The 17,816-nt window shown below is 39.2% G+C and overlaps 1 protein-coding gene across 1 annotated transcript in view; it reads right to left on the bottom strand.

The window, feature by feature from the left end:
- DIPK2A (divergent protein kinase domain 2A) overlaps window positions 1-16,394 on the bottom strand; it is a 29,271-nt gene extending 12,877 nt beyond the window's left edge. The window contains exon 1 of the mRNA XM_012437116.2: window positions 15,238-16,394. Within this exon, the coding sequence (XP_012292539.1) occupies window positions 15,238-15,894 (657 nt within the window). The 5' untranslated portion in view covers window positions 15,895-16,394. The remainder of the gene's footprint in view (window positions 1-15,237) is intronic.
- Window positions 16,395-17,816: the final 1,422 nt, after the last annotated feature.

Below are 17,816 nucleotides of genomic sequence, written 5' to 3'. Positions count from 1 at the left end.
TGTAAATTTAATACTACTTAGAGTAAGGAATTATTTACCAAAGTTTTTATACTCTCTTTTTTAAAAAATTATACTTTAAGTTCTGGGATACATGTGATGAACGTGCAGGCTTGTTACATAGGTATACATGTGCCATGGTGGTTTGGTGCATCCATCAACCCATCATCTACATTAGGTATTTCTCCTGATGCTATTCCTCCCGTAGCCCCCCAATCCCCCAACAGGCCCCAGTGTATGATGTTCCTGTCCCTGTGTCCATCTGTTCTCATTGTTCAACTCTCATTTATGAGTGAGAATATGTAGTGTCCGGTTTTTTGTTCCTGTGTTAGTTTGCTGAGAATGATGGTCTCCAGCTTCATCCATGTACCTGCAAATCATTCTTTTTATGGCTGCACAGTATTCTATGGTGTATATGTGCTATATTTTCTTTATCCAGTCTATCACTGATGGGCATTTAGGTTGGTTCCAAGTCTTTGTTATTGTGAATAGTGCTACAACAAACATACATGTGCATGTTTCCTTAGAGAAGAATTATTTATAATCCTTTGGGCATATACTCAGTAATGCGATTGCTGGGTGAAATGGTATTTCCTGGTTCTAGATCCTTAAGAAATTGCCACACTGTCTTCCATAATAGTTGAACTAATTTACACTTCCACCAACAGTGTAAAAGTGTTCCTATTTCTCCACATCCTCTCCAGCATCTGTTGTTTCTTGACTTTTTAATGACTGCCATTCTAATTGGCATGAGATGGTATCTCATTGTGGTTTTGATTTACAATTCTCTAATGACCAGTGATGATGAGCTTTTTTTCATATGTTTGTTGGTTGCATAAATGTCTTCCTTTGAGAAATGTCTGTTCATATCCTTGGCTCACTTTTTGATGGGGTTGTTTTGTCCTTGTAAATTTAAGTTCCTCATAGATTCTGAATATTCGCTCTTTGTCAGACAAACAGATTGCTAAAATTTTCTCCCATTCTGTAGGTTGCCTGTTCACTCTGATGATAGTTTCTTTTGCTGTGCAGAAGCTCTTTAGTTTAATTAGATACCATTTGTCAATTCTGGCTTTTGTTGCCATTGCTTTTGGTGTTTTAGTCATAAGTCTTTCCCCATGCCTATGTCCTGAATGGTACTGCCTAGGTTTTCTTCTAGGGTTTTTATGGTTTTCGGTCTAACTTTAAGGCTTTAATCCATCTTAAGTTAATTTTTGTATAAGGTGTGAGGAAGGGGTTCGGTTTCAGTTTTCTGCATATGGCTAGCCAGCTTTCCCAACACCATGTATTAAATAGGGAATCCTTTCCCCATTGCTTTTGTCAGGTTTGTCAAAGATAAGATGGTTGTAGATGTGTGGCATTATTTCTGAGGACTCTGTTCTGTTCCATTGGTCTATATATCTGTTTTGCTATCAGTACCATGCTGTTTTGGTTACTGCAGACTTGTATTACAGTTTGAAGTCAAGTAGTGTGATGCTTCCAGCTTTGTTGTTTTCACTTAGGATTGTCTTGGCTCTGTGGGCTTTTTTTTGGTTCCATATGAAATTTAAACTAGTTTTTTTCTAATTCTGTGAAGAAAGTAAATGGTAGCTTAATGGGGATAACATTGAGTCTATTAATTAATTTGGGCAGTATGGCCATTTTCACAACATTGATTCTTCCTATCCATGAGCATGGAATTTTTTTATTTGTTTGTTTGTATCCTCTCTTATTTCCTTGAGCAGTTGTTTGTAGTTGTCCTTGAAGATGTCCTTCGCATCCCTTGTAAGTTGTATTTCTGGGTATTTTATTCCCTTTGTAGCAATTGTGAATGGGAGTTCACTCATTATTTGGCCCTCTATTATTGGTGTATAGTAATGCTTGTAATTTTTGCACATTGATTTTCTATCCTGAGACACTGCTGAAGTTACTTATCAGATTAAGGAGATTATGGGCCAAAATGATTGGGGTTTTCTAAATATACAATCATGTCATCTGCAAACAAACAGAGACAATTTGACTTCCTTTCTTCCTATTTGAATATCCTTTATTTCTTTCTCTTGCCTGATTGCCCCGGCCAGAACTTCCAATACTATGTTGAATAGGAGTGGTGAGAGAGGGCATCCTTGTCTTGTGCCAGATTTCAAAGGGAGTGCTTCCAGCTTTCAGCCATTCAGCATGATATTGGCTGTGGGTTTGTCATAAATAGCTCTTATTCCATTGAGATACATTCCATCAATACCTAGTTTCTTGAGAGTTTTTAGCATGAAGGGGTGAATTTTATCAAAGGCCTTTTCTGCACCTATTTAGATAATCATGTCCTTTTTCTCACTGGTTCTGTTTATGTGATGGATTACGTTTATTAATTTGTGTATGCTGAACCACTCATGCATCCTAGGGGTGAAGCTGACTTGATCATGATGTGCTGCTGGATTTGGTTTGCCAGTATTTTATTGAGGATTTTCACATCGATGTACATCAGGGATATCGGTCTGAAATTTTCTTTTATTGTTGTGTCTCTGCCAGGTTTTGGTATCAGGATGATGCTGGCCTCATAAAATGAGTTAGGGAGGGGTCCCTCTGGTAGAATTCAGCTGTGAACCCATCTGGACCTGAACTTTTTTTGGTTGGTAGGCTACTGACTGCAGCCTCAACTTCAGCCCTTGTTATTGGTCTCTTCAAGGTTTCAACTTCTTCCTGGTTTAGGCTTGGGAGGGTGCAAGTGTCCAGGAATTTATCCATTTCTTCCAGGTTCACTGGTTTGTGTGCATAGAGTTGTTTGTAGTAATCTCTGATGGTAATTTGTATTTCTGTGGAGTCAGTGGTGATAACCCCTTTGTCATTTTTTTATTGCATCTATTTGAGTCTTCTCCCTTTTCTTTTATATTAATCTGACTAGCAGTCCATCTATTTTGTTGATCGTTTCAAAAAAACCAGCTCCTGGATTTATAGATTTTTTTGAAGGATTTTTTTGTGTCTCTGTCTCCTTCAGTTCTGCTCTGATCTTAGTTATTTCTTGTCTTCTGCTAGCTTTTGAGTTTTTTTGATCTTGCTCCTCTAGTTCTTTCAATTTTGATGATAGGGTGTCGATTTTAGATCTTTCCTCGCTTCGCTGGTGGGCATTTATTGATGTAAATTTCCCTCTAGACACTGCTTTAAATGTGTCCCAGAGATTCTGTTGTGTCTTCGTTCTCATTGGTTTCGAAGAACATTTATTTCTGCCTTCATTTCATTGTTTATCCAGTTGACATTCAAGAGCCAGTTGTTCAGTTTCCATGAAGTTGTGCGGTTCTGAGTTAGTTTCTGAATTCTGATTTCTAATTTGATTGCACTATGGTCTGAGAGACTGTTTGTTATGATTTCTGTTCTTCTGCATTTGCTGAGGAGTGATTTACTTCCAATTATGTGGTCAATTTTAGAGTAGGTGCTATGTGGTGCTGAGAAGAATGCATATTCTGTGGATTTGGGGTGGAGATTTCTGTACATGTCTGTTAGGTCCACTTGGTCCAGATCTGAGTTCAAGTCCTGGATATCTTTGTTAATGTTCTGTCTTGTTCATCTGTCTAATACTGACAGTGGAGTGTTAAAGTCTCCCACACAATAGTAGTCTAAGTCTCTTTGTAGGTTAAGAACTTGCTTTATGTATCTGGGTGCTCCTGTATTGGGTGCCTATATATTTAGGATCGTTAGCTCTTCTTGATGCATTGATCCTTTTACCATTATGTAATGTCCTTCTTTGTCTCTTTTGATCTTTGTTGGTTTAAAGTCCATTTTATCAGAGACTAGGACTGCAACTCCTCCTTTTTTTTTTGCTCTGCATTCGCTTGATAAATCTTCCTCCATCACTTTATTTTTAGAGGAGCTGGTACCATTCCTTCTGAAACTATTCCAAACAATCCAAAAAGAGAGAATCCTTCCCAAATCATTTCATGAGACCAACATCATCCTGATACCAAAATCTGGCAGAGATTCAACAAAAAAAGAAAACTTCAGGCCAATATCCATGATGAACATAGATGCAAAAATCTTCAATAAAATACTGGCAAACTGATTGCAACAGTACATCAAAAAGCTTATCCATCACCATCAAGTAGGCTTCATTCCGGGGATGCAAGGTTGGTTCAACATATACAAGTCTATAAACGTAATTCACCACATAAACAGAACCAAAGACAAAAACTACATGATTATCAATAGATGCAGAGAAGGCCTACAACAAAATTCAACAGCACTTTGTGCTACAAACTCTCAATTAACTGGGTATCAAAGGAACATATCTCAAAATAATAAAAGCTATTTATGACAAGCCTACAGCCAATATCATACTGAATGGGCAAAACCTGGAAGCATTCCCTTTGAAATCCGGCACTAGACAAGCATGCCCTCTGTCACCACTCCTATTTAAGATAACATTGGAAGTTCTAGCCAGAGCAATTAGGCAAGAATAAAAAAATAAAGGGTATTCAGTTAGGAAAAGAGGAAGTCAAACTATCTCTATTTGCAGATGACATGATTGTATATTTAGAAGACCCATCATCTCAGCTCAAAATCTCCTTAAACTGATAAGCAACTTCAGCAAAGTCTCAGGTTACAAAATTAATATGCAGAAATCACAAGCATTTCTATACACCAATAACAGACAGCCAAATCATGAGTGAACTCCCATTCACAATTGCTACAAAGAGAATAAAATACCTAGGAATATAACTAACAAAGGACATAAAGAACCTCTTCAAGGAGAACTACCAACCACTGCTCAAGGAAATAAGAGAGGACACAAACAAATGGAGAAACATTCCATGCTTATGGTTAGGAAGAATCAATATCGTGAAAATGGCCATACTGCCCAAGGTAATCTATAGATTCAGTGCTACCCCCATCAAGCTACCAATGGCCTTCTTCACAGAACTGGAAAAAACCACCTTAAACTTCATATGGAACCAAAAGAGAGACTGCATAGCCAAGACAACCTTAAGCAAATAGAACAAAGCCGGAGACATCACGCTACCTGATTTCAAACTATACTACAAAGCTACAGTAATCAAAACAGCATGGTACCGGTACCAAAACAGAGATATAGACCAGTGGAACAGAACACAGGCCTTGGACGCAACACCACACATCTACAACCATCTGATCTTTGACAAACTTGACAAAAACAAGCAATGGGGAAACCATTCCCTGTTTAATAAATGGTGTTGGGAAAACTGGCTAGCAGTGTGCAGAAAGCAGAAACTGGACCCCTTCCTGACACCTTACACTAAAATTAACTCCAGATGTATTAAGAACTTAAACATAAAAACCCTAGAAGAAAATCTAGGCAAAATCATTCAGGACACAGGCATAGGCAAGCACTTTATGACTAAAACACCAAAAGGATTGGCAACAAAAACCAAAACAGACAGATGGGACCTAATTAAACTCCAGAGCTTCTGTACAGCAAAAGAAACAATCATTAGAGTGAACCGGCAACCAACAGAATGGGAAAAAATTTTTTGCAATCTACCCATCTGACAAAGGGCTAATATCCAGAATCTACAAAGAACTAAAACAGATTTACAAGAAAAAAACAAACCCATCCAAAAGTAGGAGAAGGATATAAACAGACACTTTTCAAAAGAAGACATATATGAGGCCAAAAAACATATGAAAAAGTACTCGTCATCACTGAATATTAGAGAAATGCAAATCAAAACCACATTTGAGATATCACCTCACGCCAGTTAGAATGGCGATCATTAAAAAATCTGGAGACAACAGATGCTGGAGAGGATGTGGCGAAATAGCAACACTTTTACACTATTGGTGGGAGTGTTAATTAGTTCAACCACTGTGGAAGACTGTGTGGTGCTTCCTCAGGGACCTAGAAATAGAAATTCCATTTGACCCAGCAATCCCATTACTGGGTATATACCCAAAGGATTATAAATCATTCTATTATAAGGACACATCCACACGTATATTCATAGCAGCACTGTTTACAATAGCAAAGACCTGGAACCAACCCAAATGCCCATCAACAATAGACTGGACAAGGAAAATGTGGTACATACACATCATGGTATACTATGCAGCCATAAGAAACGATGAGTTTGTGTCCTTTGTAGGGACATGGATGAATCTGGAAACCATCATTCTCAGCAAACTGACACAAGAACAGAAAATCAAACACTGCATGTTCTCACTCATAGGCGAGTGTTGAACAATGAGAACACATGAACACAGGGAGGGGAGCATCACACACTGGGCTCTGTTGGGGGGGCAAGGGAGGGACAAAGGTGGGGGGTGGGGAGGTTGGGGAGGGATAACATGGGGAGAAATGCCAGATATGGGTGATGGGGGGATGGAAGTATCAAACCACATTGCCATGTGTGTACCTATGCAACAATCCTGCATGATCTGCACATGTACCCCAGAACCTAAAGTACAATAAAAAAAAAAAAAAGAAATAGAGCCAAGAACCACTAAATTAGAGAAACATCTTTACTGATCTCTAGTAGTTTCTAATTCATAATGGAATATATAGACTAGTCACCAAACTTTTAAAATAATTGATGCTACGAGAAATGTAGAGAGCATCCACAAGCACTAAGAAATTTAAAAATTGGAAACATGAACACACATAAACATTGTATTTTAACTTGCTTTTAAATTTATTATTGATAAGCACAAAACAAATTCCAAATGCTGATATAACCTATAATCTACTTAGATCAAAATCAAATATTATATTTTATGTGATCAATAGAGGAAATGTAAAATCAAAGAAATTTAGAGTTTAAAAGTACCTCAATTGTAAATCCAGTTCAATCTTATTAGTACAGTGTTAAATGATTTACCTAAAGTCATACACATAGTAAGAAGCAAATTCAGGCCAAGCTATAATTATCTTTGCAAGAGTTGAAATGGATTCAATACAACCCCTCAAGTCAATATCCTTCTGTTGAAGTAAAGGCATACAGTCTTTATTAGTTTGGGGCACTTTTTTGTTTTGTTTTGTTTTGCTTAGTTATGATTTGTTTAAGAATTTTTCAGATTTTATAAAGGTAACAGTTTATATACTACACAGAAGCATTCCAGAAGCAAACCTCATGCTGGAAAAATAATGTACGATTATTTACCCTAAATGATCTCCATCTAGGATGAGACCTAAAGGATGAGTTTAACATTAAGCAGACTAGAGATGGGGCAGTTTAGGCATATGTTAAAGCCAGAAGGTTATCTTCTCAGAAATGAATAAAAGACTAAAGTAGCTTCAGTGAAATAAATGAGGAAATAGCTTGAGGTAATGGAATCTGGAGATTGAAGCAAGGACCAGATCATGCTGGGACTTATAGAATCAAACAGAAGTCTTCAACACATCTTAGCATGGTCTATATGTCATGCAAAAAACAAATATATGCCAAAATCTTAACGCTTAGCATTATTTTTACGTATTGAAATCAACCAATATACTGTGGTATATTATGTTATTCTAAAAAAAAAAGTTTTAAAAATATCAAAGTTACACCCTTTGATCCGTATCCATCATCCTACAGTTAATAAGGCCATTTTATTCTATCATGCTATAACACAGTCATGAAAAAGGTGGACATGGAATATATGAGTAAAGATACATAAAAGAATACATTTTGTTTTTATTTATTTATTCATTTACAAACAATAAATGACATGAGTCTAATAGATTAAAATAAAGTCTATTTAAAAGTGCTTGTATTCTTTTTTCTCCTACATGACCAAAAATATTGTATACTAAATTTAAAAGATCAAAATTCCTTTTATACAAGAAATATAAAATATTTTATAATAATTCATAACCTCATAATATTCCACTAAAAGGAACACAGCTTTGCAGTTTACCTTAAGAGAGTAAAGAGATGTGTTACCATGAAAGACTAATTTTTTTTAAAGTTGAAAGTTCTTAGTATAAACAAACTAACTTCAAAAAAAATCTATTAATAAAACATACAATCTAAAATCTGAATAGCTATTTTCTACATAACGGGCATTTTTACAAAAGAAAAATACAAGGTTTAAGCTTGAAAACACTCTTAGAAAGTATATGTTATCAAAAGCATACAAAATGTTTACAGGTTCAACTTAAGTTTTAAAGTTATTTTTTAAAGCCCAAATTTGAATGAAATCCCATTGTAGTAACGCATGTTGTAACAGCTGTTCATAGAGATTAGTCAACTGTACTGGTGACAGATTAATGTGTTCACAGTTTGGTGAACTGTCTGGAGGGGAGATGTAGTAAAATTACTAGAATGATTTAATGGTTACTGAATTTTTGCTAAAATTTCTATAAGATCGTAGCTTCTTAACTTATACTGCTAAGTAACAGCCAAAATCCATTGCAAATACTGTAGAAGCTTAACAATTTCAAGATTTCTAAGTCCTAGCATATGTCCCATTTATTTCACGAAATAATTTTCTGGATGCCATTTTCCACCCACCTCAAATTCCAACAATATTAAGCAATGCCTTGAAAATAGTAAGGTTGTGTTATTTTACTGAATATCGTGTCCAACAGCTATATCTAAAATTGGAAACTGATGTCAAAACACATTTAAAAAACCTAAACGTAATAGAAATAAAGATACATAAATTTTTTAGCTATTCTTTTAGAATAGCTTAAGAAATGCTTCCCCCCAACCCAAAAAACAAAACAAAATAAAAAAACTACACTTGGCCAAAAATTTTAAATATACATAAGTTTACTAGTCTCAATTGACCCTCACTGTGTCCCAAGGGTGTACAGATCAGTTCCTGGCACTACTGACCAATGCCACATAATCAGTGTCAGATCTTTTCACTTCAGAGTTAAAACCACAAAAAAGCACTAGAAAGAAAAAATATGAAGACACTAAAGCATAATACTTCAGACTATAAATCTTTTAAGATTCTGTCTCATAGTCTAAGGTCCATAAGTAACCCAGACTTAACCTCTGTTTTTTTTTTTTACTACCATTTACCAATGTACTAAACAGAATCATTAAACTATAATAATGACTTACAGAGAAAAAAGTAAACTATTTGCTTTTTCTTAATCCTTATCTAAACCCTCTTTCCTACCATATTCATTCTATTCATTATACTTTATATAAGACAAATCCCTAACCCCCTTTTAAACTACTATTCTTAAACTCTATAGCCTGAATAGTAGGTACATATAATATATGTAAGGATAGTGACATTTGAATGTCTGCAATAAGAAAAGTATAATTTTTATATTTCTAAGACAGATATCAGCATAATGTACTAAAGAACTTGCAACTATTATAGCTGTCTAAAAATGAAATCAGCTGATTTTCAAAGAAATAATACATTGTAAGAAGTTTTACAACTTAAAACATTTAACAGATATTACTTGAATAATCCTGTCTCCTTTAATCTTTAAAACAATCCTGTTAGGTAAGTATTAGCATCCCCATTTTACTGATTAAAAAAACTCAGAACCTGAACATTAAGTGACTTGCTCAATACCATCCAACAACCTTGTGGTCATACAGAATGTGAACCAGATGCTCTATCAATACTGTCCCCTCCACCATACAATGAGATGTCCCTGCCTAACTATCTGACAGTGTATATATACACCTTTTATATTGGGCTTATTACATTACATTGGTTGTATAATAATTAGTCATTTGTGCACCTACCTCCTACATAGTAAGTTACTTGGTTCCTAGGATCATCTTTCCATTCTTTCAATCCAAATGACTTTTAATAGATTGTAAAACAAACAGCCAAATTTAGTTCTTTTGGCTATAAATCCTAAGAGCTCCCAAGAATTTCACAGATGACTTCCTAACACTTTACACTACCCTCACCTTAACACTAATAATTTTCCATCATTTTATAACCATTTACTAAAGTTCATCAAACATTAATAGAAGAATGCAGGATTTAAATTCTAAGGCCATAATTTAATATATAGGTAATGAATGAAAGCTGAAGAAAGAAAAGGTCAGCATTCTGTGAAAAGTCAGCAACAATGACAGAAATACAGGAAGTAAGCCAGAGACCACAAACCAGAAAAACAGAATAAAAACCAGCCTGACAATCCCCTGGGAAACTGAACACCCATGTCCAGAAGACCTATAAAAACAAGCTATTTCCCAACATGTGTGAAGAATAAGTGCTAACCCATGCAGTGGAAATATAAAGAATAGTTCAAAGACTAGATAAAAGTACAGAAAGGACAAAATTCACAATGGTCAAAAGATACAGATATGTCCAGAAACTAGACCAGGATGTCAAACCACTTTCCTCTACTGAATGTGAAGTGATACTTTCTTAAGGGAGATTGTCTGTTTCTAGGGTCTTTCTAAAATAAAAGTCCCCACCCCCTTTTTGGACTTGAGGTACACAGAATTGCTGTATTATTTTTGTTTGATTATCTTGAAGGGTGTTCAAATGTCAAAAGTGTCAATGGACTCTCAGATGAAAAGCCATAAAAAGTTCAAAAACTAAAAAAAAATAGTAGATTAAAAACTGCTCTACTAAGAACCATCTCTAATGTGTTATGAAGCCAAAATCTAGGAAGGTAGTTACTAAAGCAACAGCCAGTGAAAGAGAAGTGGTGGTTCCCTAAGCTGTTGTTTGAAAAGAAACTCCTGAGACACACTGTGGAACATCCTTTTGCACACTATTGCCTCACAAGATCCTTGGCTACCCTTAACTCCACATATTTCCCCTGAAAAGAAGTTTTTGGTTTTTGTTTTGTTTTAATCTGATTTCATGTGTGTAAAATTTGGGGGTAGGAAAAAAGGCTTGAAAGAGAGCATCCAACTCCCAATCTTCTTTCAGAAGAGCTTAATTAAACCCACCCATTAAAGTCAAGTTCAAAAGAACACAACAACAAAAACAAAAAAACCCAGATTTCTCAAGTCAAGAGTTTGGAAATCCTAGAACGTTGGCGCTGAAAAGGATCTAATCCAATAGCCTCATTCTATAAACAGGGAAGTGAGTCTAATAGTAAAAATCTATCAACTTTTCTAACGTATCATTAGCTAAACAGTCATTATCTTTTATTTACTTCAAAAGCTGTATTTTCACCAGTGAACTTAAAAAACACGTTGTCCCTATATAAATTACTTTTAAAGGCAAAAACAACATTCACTGAAAGTTTTCTACAAAAAAATTACCTCAAAGTAATGGAAAAAATATCAGTATAACTAAAGTATGGTCGATACTCACAATCACCATTAGTTTTAAGGTGATCCATACCCAAAACAGGCTTCAAAACAGCTGATCAAGCACCAGGCAGTAAAAGTTACCTTTATTCAATATCTAACATTTATTGAATGCTTATAATTTATCAGACATTACGAGATATGCTTTGCAGGTATTATATCATTTACAAGAATAGAAAAGCAAGCTTAAGAGCCACAGCTTAATGATAGTCATATATCATAACAATAAAATAAATCCTATTAAAACCATGATTTGGAAAATTTAAGGTAAATAAAGTTCCACAAATAGTACAATTTTCAGCTCTTCCCCCTAAACAAAGAGCTTTCTTCATTTCCTACAAACAAGACCATCTTCACTACTTCCAGGTTATAAAGTCAGAGATTCTGTCTGAACTTCAAGAAATCCAGACAGCCTTTCTTTATCTCTCTCTCTCTCTCTCTCTCTCTCACACACACACACACACACAAACACACACACACACTCTCTCTCTGTAAATTCAATAGATTAAATACAAATACTGATAGAAAATTTACTAATTATAACTTGTCATCTTGCCAGTTACTTCAATATCTCAATTTTTGAATACTTCAAGATTCCTGTTACATCATATAAAAATCAACATAGCTCCTTGCCTCCAATTTATTTCCATAGGATTACAGCATAATTGGCACCAAAATACACCTCTTAGTGAAGTAAAAATGTGAAGATGAAAAGAGGCCATCAGAGTAGAAGATAAAAGTACTACTCGCATTATCTTGTTGCTTGATGTATATAAATATTTTTTAGAAGACAATAATTCTATGGGTAAACTGTTGTAAACTAGTGAAACTATCCAACAATAGGAAGAAAGCTGTACTCTCATGCCTTTTCATATGGGGAAATTTATATTACAAATCTATGTAGCCTTAAATAGATAAGGTATGTGTGTATACATCTTACAGACATTTAATACCTTTCACTTCTCCTTTCAAGGCATAAATAGCAACTTTAATTTTTTACCATTTTTTCAAATCAGAAGAGGTGAGTTTAACGGATTAAATGCCTATGTGTCTTTCAGTTCTTTAAGTACCTTATCGAAAGAAATTTTTACATGCTTAATTTGAAGCATGTTTACTATACTGGAAGTTTTGTTAAGAATACTTTGATGACGTCAGTTCAAAGACTTACTTTCCCCCTAAAGTTGTTAATTTTTGGACAATATAAGAAAAATCTAGTTTGCCACCAGCTGTCCAAAAATTCGACAAGTAGCTCCCCCTCCTGGAGGAAAAATAAAAGTGAGTTCCTCTTCAAACTAAAACACTAGTACAATAAAAAATGTTTTAAAGACATGAAGCAAAAAAACAGCCAAATCTGAGTTTTTCTATAAGAATCAATATCCCAATACTACTGTAAACAGCTATAAACAGTTTTATAGAAACATGTATAAGTACTAAAAATGCAGTTTCCTAGCTAACAGAAGTAATGAACATCATTATTTGACTTACTACACAGCAACCTTTTTACCTGATCACAGAATGCTGACATTCCTTTCATTTTGGTGGTTGTATACAATCATCAATCCTCAAGTATATTGTTCAGACTTTCAAACTCACTAGCTTTTACCAAAGATCAAGTGATTCTACAAAGAAAGTAGCAGCTCTATGAAGACTCTTAAAAATATCTTCTTACTCTACTTGCTTGTTAATCAGGTTTTAAAAAGATAAGATGACTGAGTGGTACTATTTACATACTGTGAAATTATATTTCACAGTATGTAATTAGCTATAATTATGATACATATATTAGTATTAGTACTATTCCTGGGAACTGGGTTGTGTAAATTAAAAATGTAATTAACAAATCGTACACTCTAAAACGTGGAAACATGTTTCATCACATACTAAAATTCTTATCCTGTGACCCATCTATTTACCCACTCAGAGCAATTGTGTCATTATGTGTAATATATAAGAAAATAATGGTGCTTTTTCAAAAAAAGCTGTTTAATCACTAAAGATGAGAACAGATAAGGAATAAGTTTGAGGAAAAAGTTATACAGAAAACAAGATACAAGCACACTTGACTATCTCAACTACAAAGTAAACTAAGAATGCCAAAAGAACTTCAAACTTAAAAAAATATAAAACCTTTCTGCACAAAGCACAAATTTACCTTAGTGTAAATCAGATACCAAAGTTTCTCAAATTCAGATGCTATGACTACATTTATAAAGAACTGGCTACATAACGTTCTTAAAATATCGATTCTAATATTAGTTGTTACAATACATGACAATTCAAAATTACCTAATAAAAAAATCTTTCAGTATGGACGCCTGCATTTTAAGTACAATAAATGTGTATTACTAAGATAGCTCCTTACTAGCTTTTTGAGTCTTAGAGAATCTGTCAGGGTATCTACTTCAGCAAACTGCTAACATGATCTCCATGAACCAACCTTGCTAATATAAACAAGATTTTTTTTCTTGAAAAGATAGCTTAATGAGAAACTTCAGTTCACGTGTATGTACATAATAAATATAGGCTAACCTTTAGACATTGACTAGTTTGGGAACTACTGAATTAAGCAAATTCCTTCAAGGAAAGTTTAACCAGTTTTATGCATTCATTCAGTTAGGAGATACAGCAGTATTTAATACACACTCTGACTTTAAAATTAACCCAATACACATAGACTCTGATGTCCTAAAATTTACTAAGATCCACACTAAAGTTTCATTTGAGGTAAAATATTTGTGTTACATTATTTGGCTCAACTAATGAAACGAAGCTGGTTACTTTTAGCTAAAATGAACAGTGTAGAGCTTGAGAAAAGAAATATAAATAAATCTGCACTTTCCTGTTCATGCATTTTAGATTTTTAAAAAACACCAAAAAAAAAAAAAAAAAAAAAAACCACCCTGTATAAACCCTCCAGCTCTCAGTGGCATTCTTAGCAATTCAGAAGGAATGTGAAGTATACCAAAATTACTTGTGAACTTTAATTTTTCTCTCCTGTATTTGAAATAACAGCAAAAGTGTCATGGAAAGGAGCACGGTAACTTTTCTGCAGACAGAAGCAGAAATCACAACCCCACAATTGTAAATCACTGTCCAAGGACACCGCACTGAAGCCGGGTGGGAATGTGCAGAAATAAGTAAATACTCCGAAAGTAAACAGTGTTTTTGTTTTTTGTTCTCTTTTTGCTGTCACCAGTAAAAAGATTTCATCCTATTCCCCTAAAACCACATTACTTTTCAAAATAAAGTCAGACGAGAGCAAATAACGCAATTGGCAAAAGGCAAGAATCTCCTTCCCTGATACTCGCCCTGGCCTAACATTTCATCTCCCTTCAATCAGATTACCAGATGAATAGGGCAGGTCACAGGATCAGGATGAAAATGTCTGTCTAGCCTTAAGCCCTCCCTGCCCCAAGTCCAAAGCTGCCTTACTTTTCCTGTTTCTTTGATTCTAATCCAACCCAAAGTTTGGCTCAAGGATTAACCCCACCCCGACCACTGTCCCATTCTCCGACTTTATCCTGCCCAACCAGTACCCAAATTAGCTGTCCAAATGACTACCAGGTAAATGAGGGAAAACAAAGACTCTGAGACCTAAGTTAGGCCAGCCACTAGCGCCAGAAAAGGAAGAGCGAACACGGTGTAAAACACTTCAGAAGAACTAAGAAAGGTCCAAGGGTTCGTGAACAGTCTGCGCCGCGGACCTGCAAGGCCCGGCAGATAAAAGCAGAAAGGCAGGGAGCAGAGCGGAAGGAAACTCACTGGAGAGACATTTTGGGGAGCGTTAAGAGACGCACTCCCTCTGGCGTTGAAGGATCCGCAGTCAAATCCGAGATAAGCCCGAGTCTAGGTGACAAAAGCAGACTCTCCATCGGCCGGATCACCCTCGGCCTCCCTGCGCAGCCCCGGGGCTCCCTTAGAGCTGCCCCTTCCCACGCTGCAGCCTGGCCCAGCCCGGGTCCGGATGGAACCGGCAGCAAGCGCGGGCGGGGCCCCTTCTCCTTACTCCAGTTCCCACGCGCTGCCCCTCCCGGCAGGACGCCCCCCGCCCTGGCTCCGCGCCTACCTGTAGCACCAGCGGCTCAGGGTTGAAGGCCAGGGTCAGCAGCAGCTGCATGCGCTCCGAGTCCTTGAGGTTGCGGAGCAGGAAGCTGCCCGAGTCCTTGGTCTCGGCGTAGCGGCGCACCAAGCGGTCGAGAAGGCGCTGCGAGGGGCAGTGCACCAGGTCCGACCAGCCCTCCACCGCCTCGGGCGTGAGCAGACGCACGTCGCCGTTGAGGCGCGCGAACTCGGTCCGGGGCATGGCCTGCAGCAGGTCGCAGCGCGGCCGGCCGGTGGCCCGCTTGCAGATGCTCTGGTCGAGCTGCGCCAGCTCGCGCTGCGAGCCGAGGCGCTTGAGCACCACTCGGCGGCGGCCGCCCTCGCGGGGCTCCCCGTACTGCGCGAAGTACACGTTCTTCACGTTGAGGAAGTCCAGCAGGCGCAAGCGGCCCCACGCCTCGAACACCACCTGCCCGTTGAGGAAGCGGCGGCACCAGCTCGTGCCGAAGCACGCCGGGCACTTATTGAGCTGCAGGAAGCGCCGGTCGGCCAGCTCGTTACGCTGCCAAGAGGCGAGCAGCGACGGCGAGTGCAGCACCATCAGCACCAACAGGCTGCCCAGCGCCGCCAGCTTCAGCGAGCGGGACAGGCGGCCCAGCTTCGGGGGCACCAGGCGCCACATACCGCCCGCCCGCCCGCAACGGGAGGGCGAGGGCACCCCCGGGGCGCCCCCGCCGCGCCAAGATCCGGAGAGCGACCGACAGGAGCCCTGGGCGAGAGAAGGAGCAAGCGCGCGGTCGGGTGCGCAGGGCGGAGTAGGTGTGTGAGAGAGGGAGACGGAGAGCGATAAGGCGCGGGCCAGAGCAGGCTTCGACTTCTCCCAGTCACTAGTCTCTACAACTCTCCAGCTCCCTCCTCCGAGCTCCCCGCCCTCCGACTCCGGCGGCGCCTCCTCCTCGCCAGCCAAGTTATAGACGAGAGGGAGGGGGAGGGAACGCAGGGACCCGACGGCCGCGCGCCCGTGCCCGCGCGCGCGCGCACTGTGGGCACGAGCGCTGCAGCGGTAGCCAGCCACGGCGAGTGGGGTCTGCGAGGAAAGGAGGGACTCGTGGAAGGGGAAGAGTAGCTGGCTGTCTGACACCCACAAGTAGCAACGCGCGCCCCAGAGCCACACGCCCTTGCCCGTACTCGCTGGCTCCCCAGAGACAGGGAAGGGGGCCGGGGCCGGACCGGCGGGGCGGAGCGAGCGCGTCGCGCGCCGCCCAGAGAGCGTAAGCGCGGGCTCGCGGGAGCGGTTGTGGGGGCGGTTCAATGAGGGCGGAGCTAGAGCTCTTGAGGTGGAGGCCTGAACTCGCAGGGTCTGGTAGCAGAAAGACTTTATAGTCATCTTTTGTGAGAGTTGTGGTTTGCTGGTGCCTGGCTTTTTGGAAACGGTCCTTTAAGGAAGGCGGGAAGGAGAAGAAATGAACCGCGAAGTCTATTGGAGCCCCTTCGCTGATGGCGCGGCCGCCTTCTCTCGCCTTATATGGATTGGGTGCGCGCCTGGGGGCGGGGCGAGGCCCAGGAGTGCCGGGCGAGGGCTCGCGTTCCCCCTAGGCTCGCGCGCCTCACAGTAGTGGGTGGGGCCTGCGGAGAAGACGGTGGGAAAAGCGTGAGTGGAGGCGGGCTGGTTGGAGCTTAATTTTTGAGGTTGTATCTGTGAAAGCATTTAAGATTTTCCGGAGTGGGCACAGAAGAAAAGTTCTCAAGCCACGGTGTTAAAGTGAAAATAGGATGAAGGGGAAATGACGCGGCCTGGTGTCGCCAGGACGTCTGCCCTAAGCGCCGCGAAAAAGCGGGGAAGAGCTTGCCAGGCTTGCCTCTGCTCCCCACAGGCTGTCCCAGCCCGGCCGCGGAGCCCTGCGGTTCCTCTCCGCGAGGCGGATTTCCTGGCGCCGCCCCTGAGAGTCCCTGAGGAGCGGGCCTCGAAGCGTTGCCTTGGCGGTAACCGTGGAGACCCGGGGCTGCTTGGTGCTCCGCACGGTCTCCTTGACTCGGTCACCCCAGACTGCAGAAGTAAGGTGCAGATGCCGCACGAAAGCACCGTGTTTAGGTATAAGTTTCAGGGGACCCGGACTGTTTAGCAGTAGGGCTAGTAGGTATCTTATTATGCTTTTGACTTGTAGCGCTAAGATAGTTAAAGTGAGAAGTGGTTTTTAGCCTGAGGGGACAGGTGGTTCCTGATACGTTAGTAAACATCTATGTCTTAACTGAGTTAATTTTAGGGATTGAACAGTGCTTTTAGAAGACCATGGTAACTGGCATGTATAGATCAACTCTTTACGCGAGTTAATAAGAAACATCTATACCAAGTTATCAAAAGTAACAATACTTTCTGTATTGTTTGATTGTAACAGGCATTTCTTACAAATTCTTATAAGAATTAAGATTTTGAAAAAAGTCTTTGAGAAATTTGATAAATTTAAAGTAGGCGTGATTTTGTAATGATTTGCATTGAAGACAAAGACAAATTGGAATAATCTTCAAAGCTTTGTAGAATTTTACTCTACTTAAATTTGGCTTCTGCTGAGTGCATTATACCATCTTTGGTGGGAATTTTATTTA

The sequence above is a fragment of the Aotus nancymaae genome, unplaced genomic scaffold (genome assembly GCF_030222135.1).
Source record: "Aotus nancymaae isolate 86718 unplaced genomic scaffold, 86718_ANA_hifiasm-v0.15.2.pri h1tg000019l, whole genome shotgun sequence".
Taxonomy (NCBI): domain Eukaryota; kingdom Metazoa; phylum Chordata; class Mammalia; order Primates; family Aotidae; genus Aotus; species Aotus nancymaae.
Note: the sequence above shows the minus strand (reverse complement) of the source record. Positions and strands in the feature narration are given on the sequence as shown.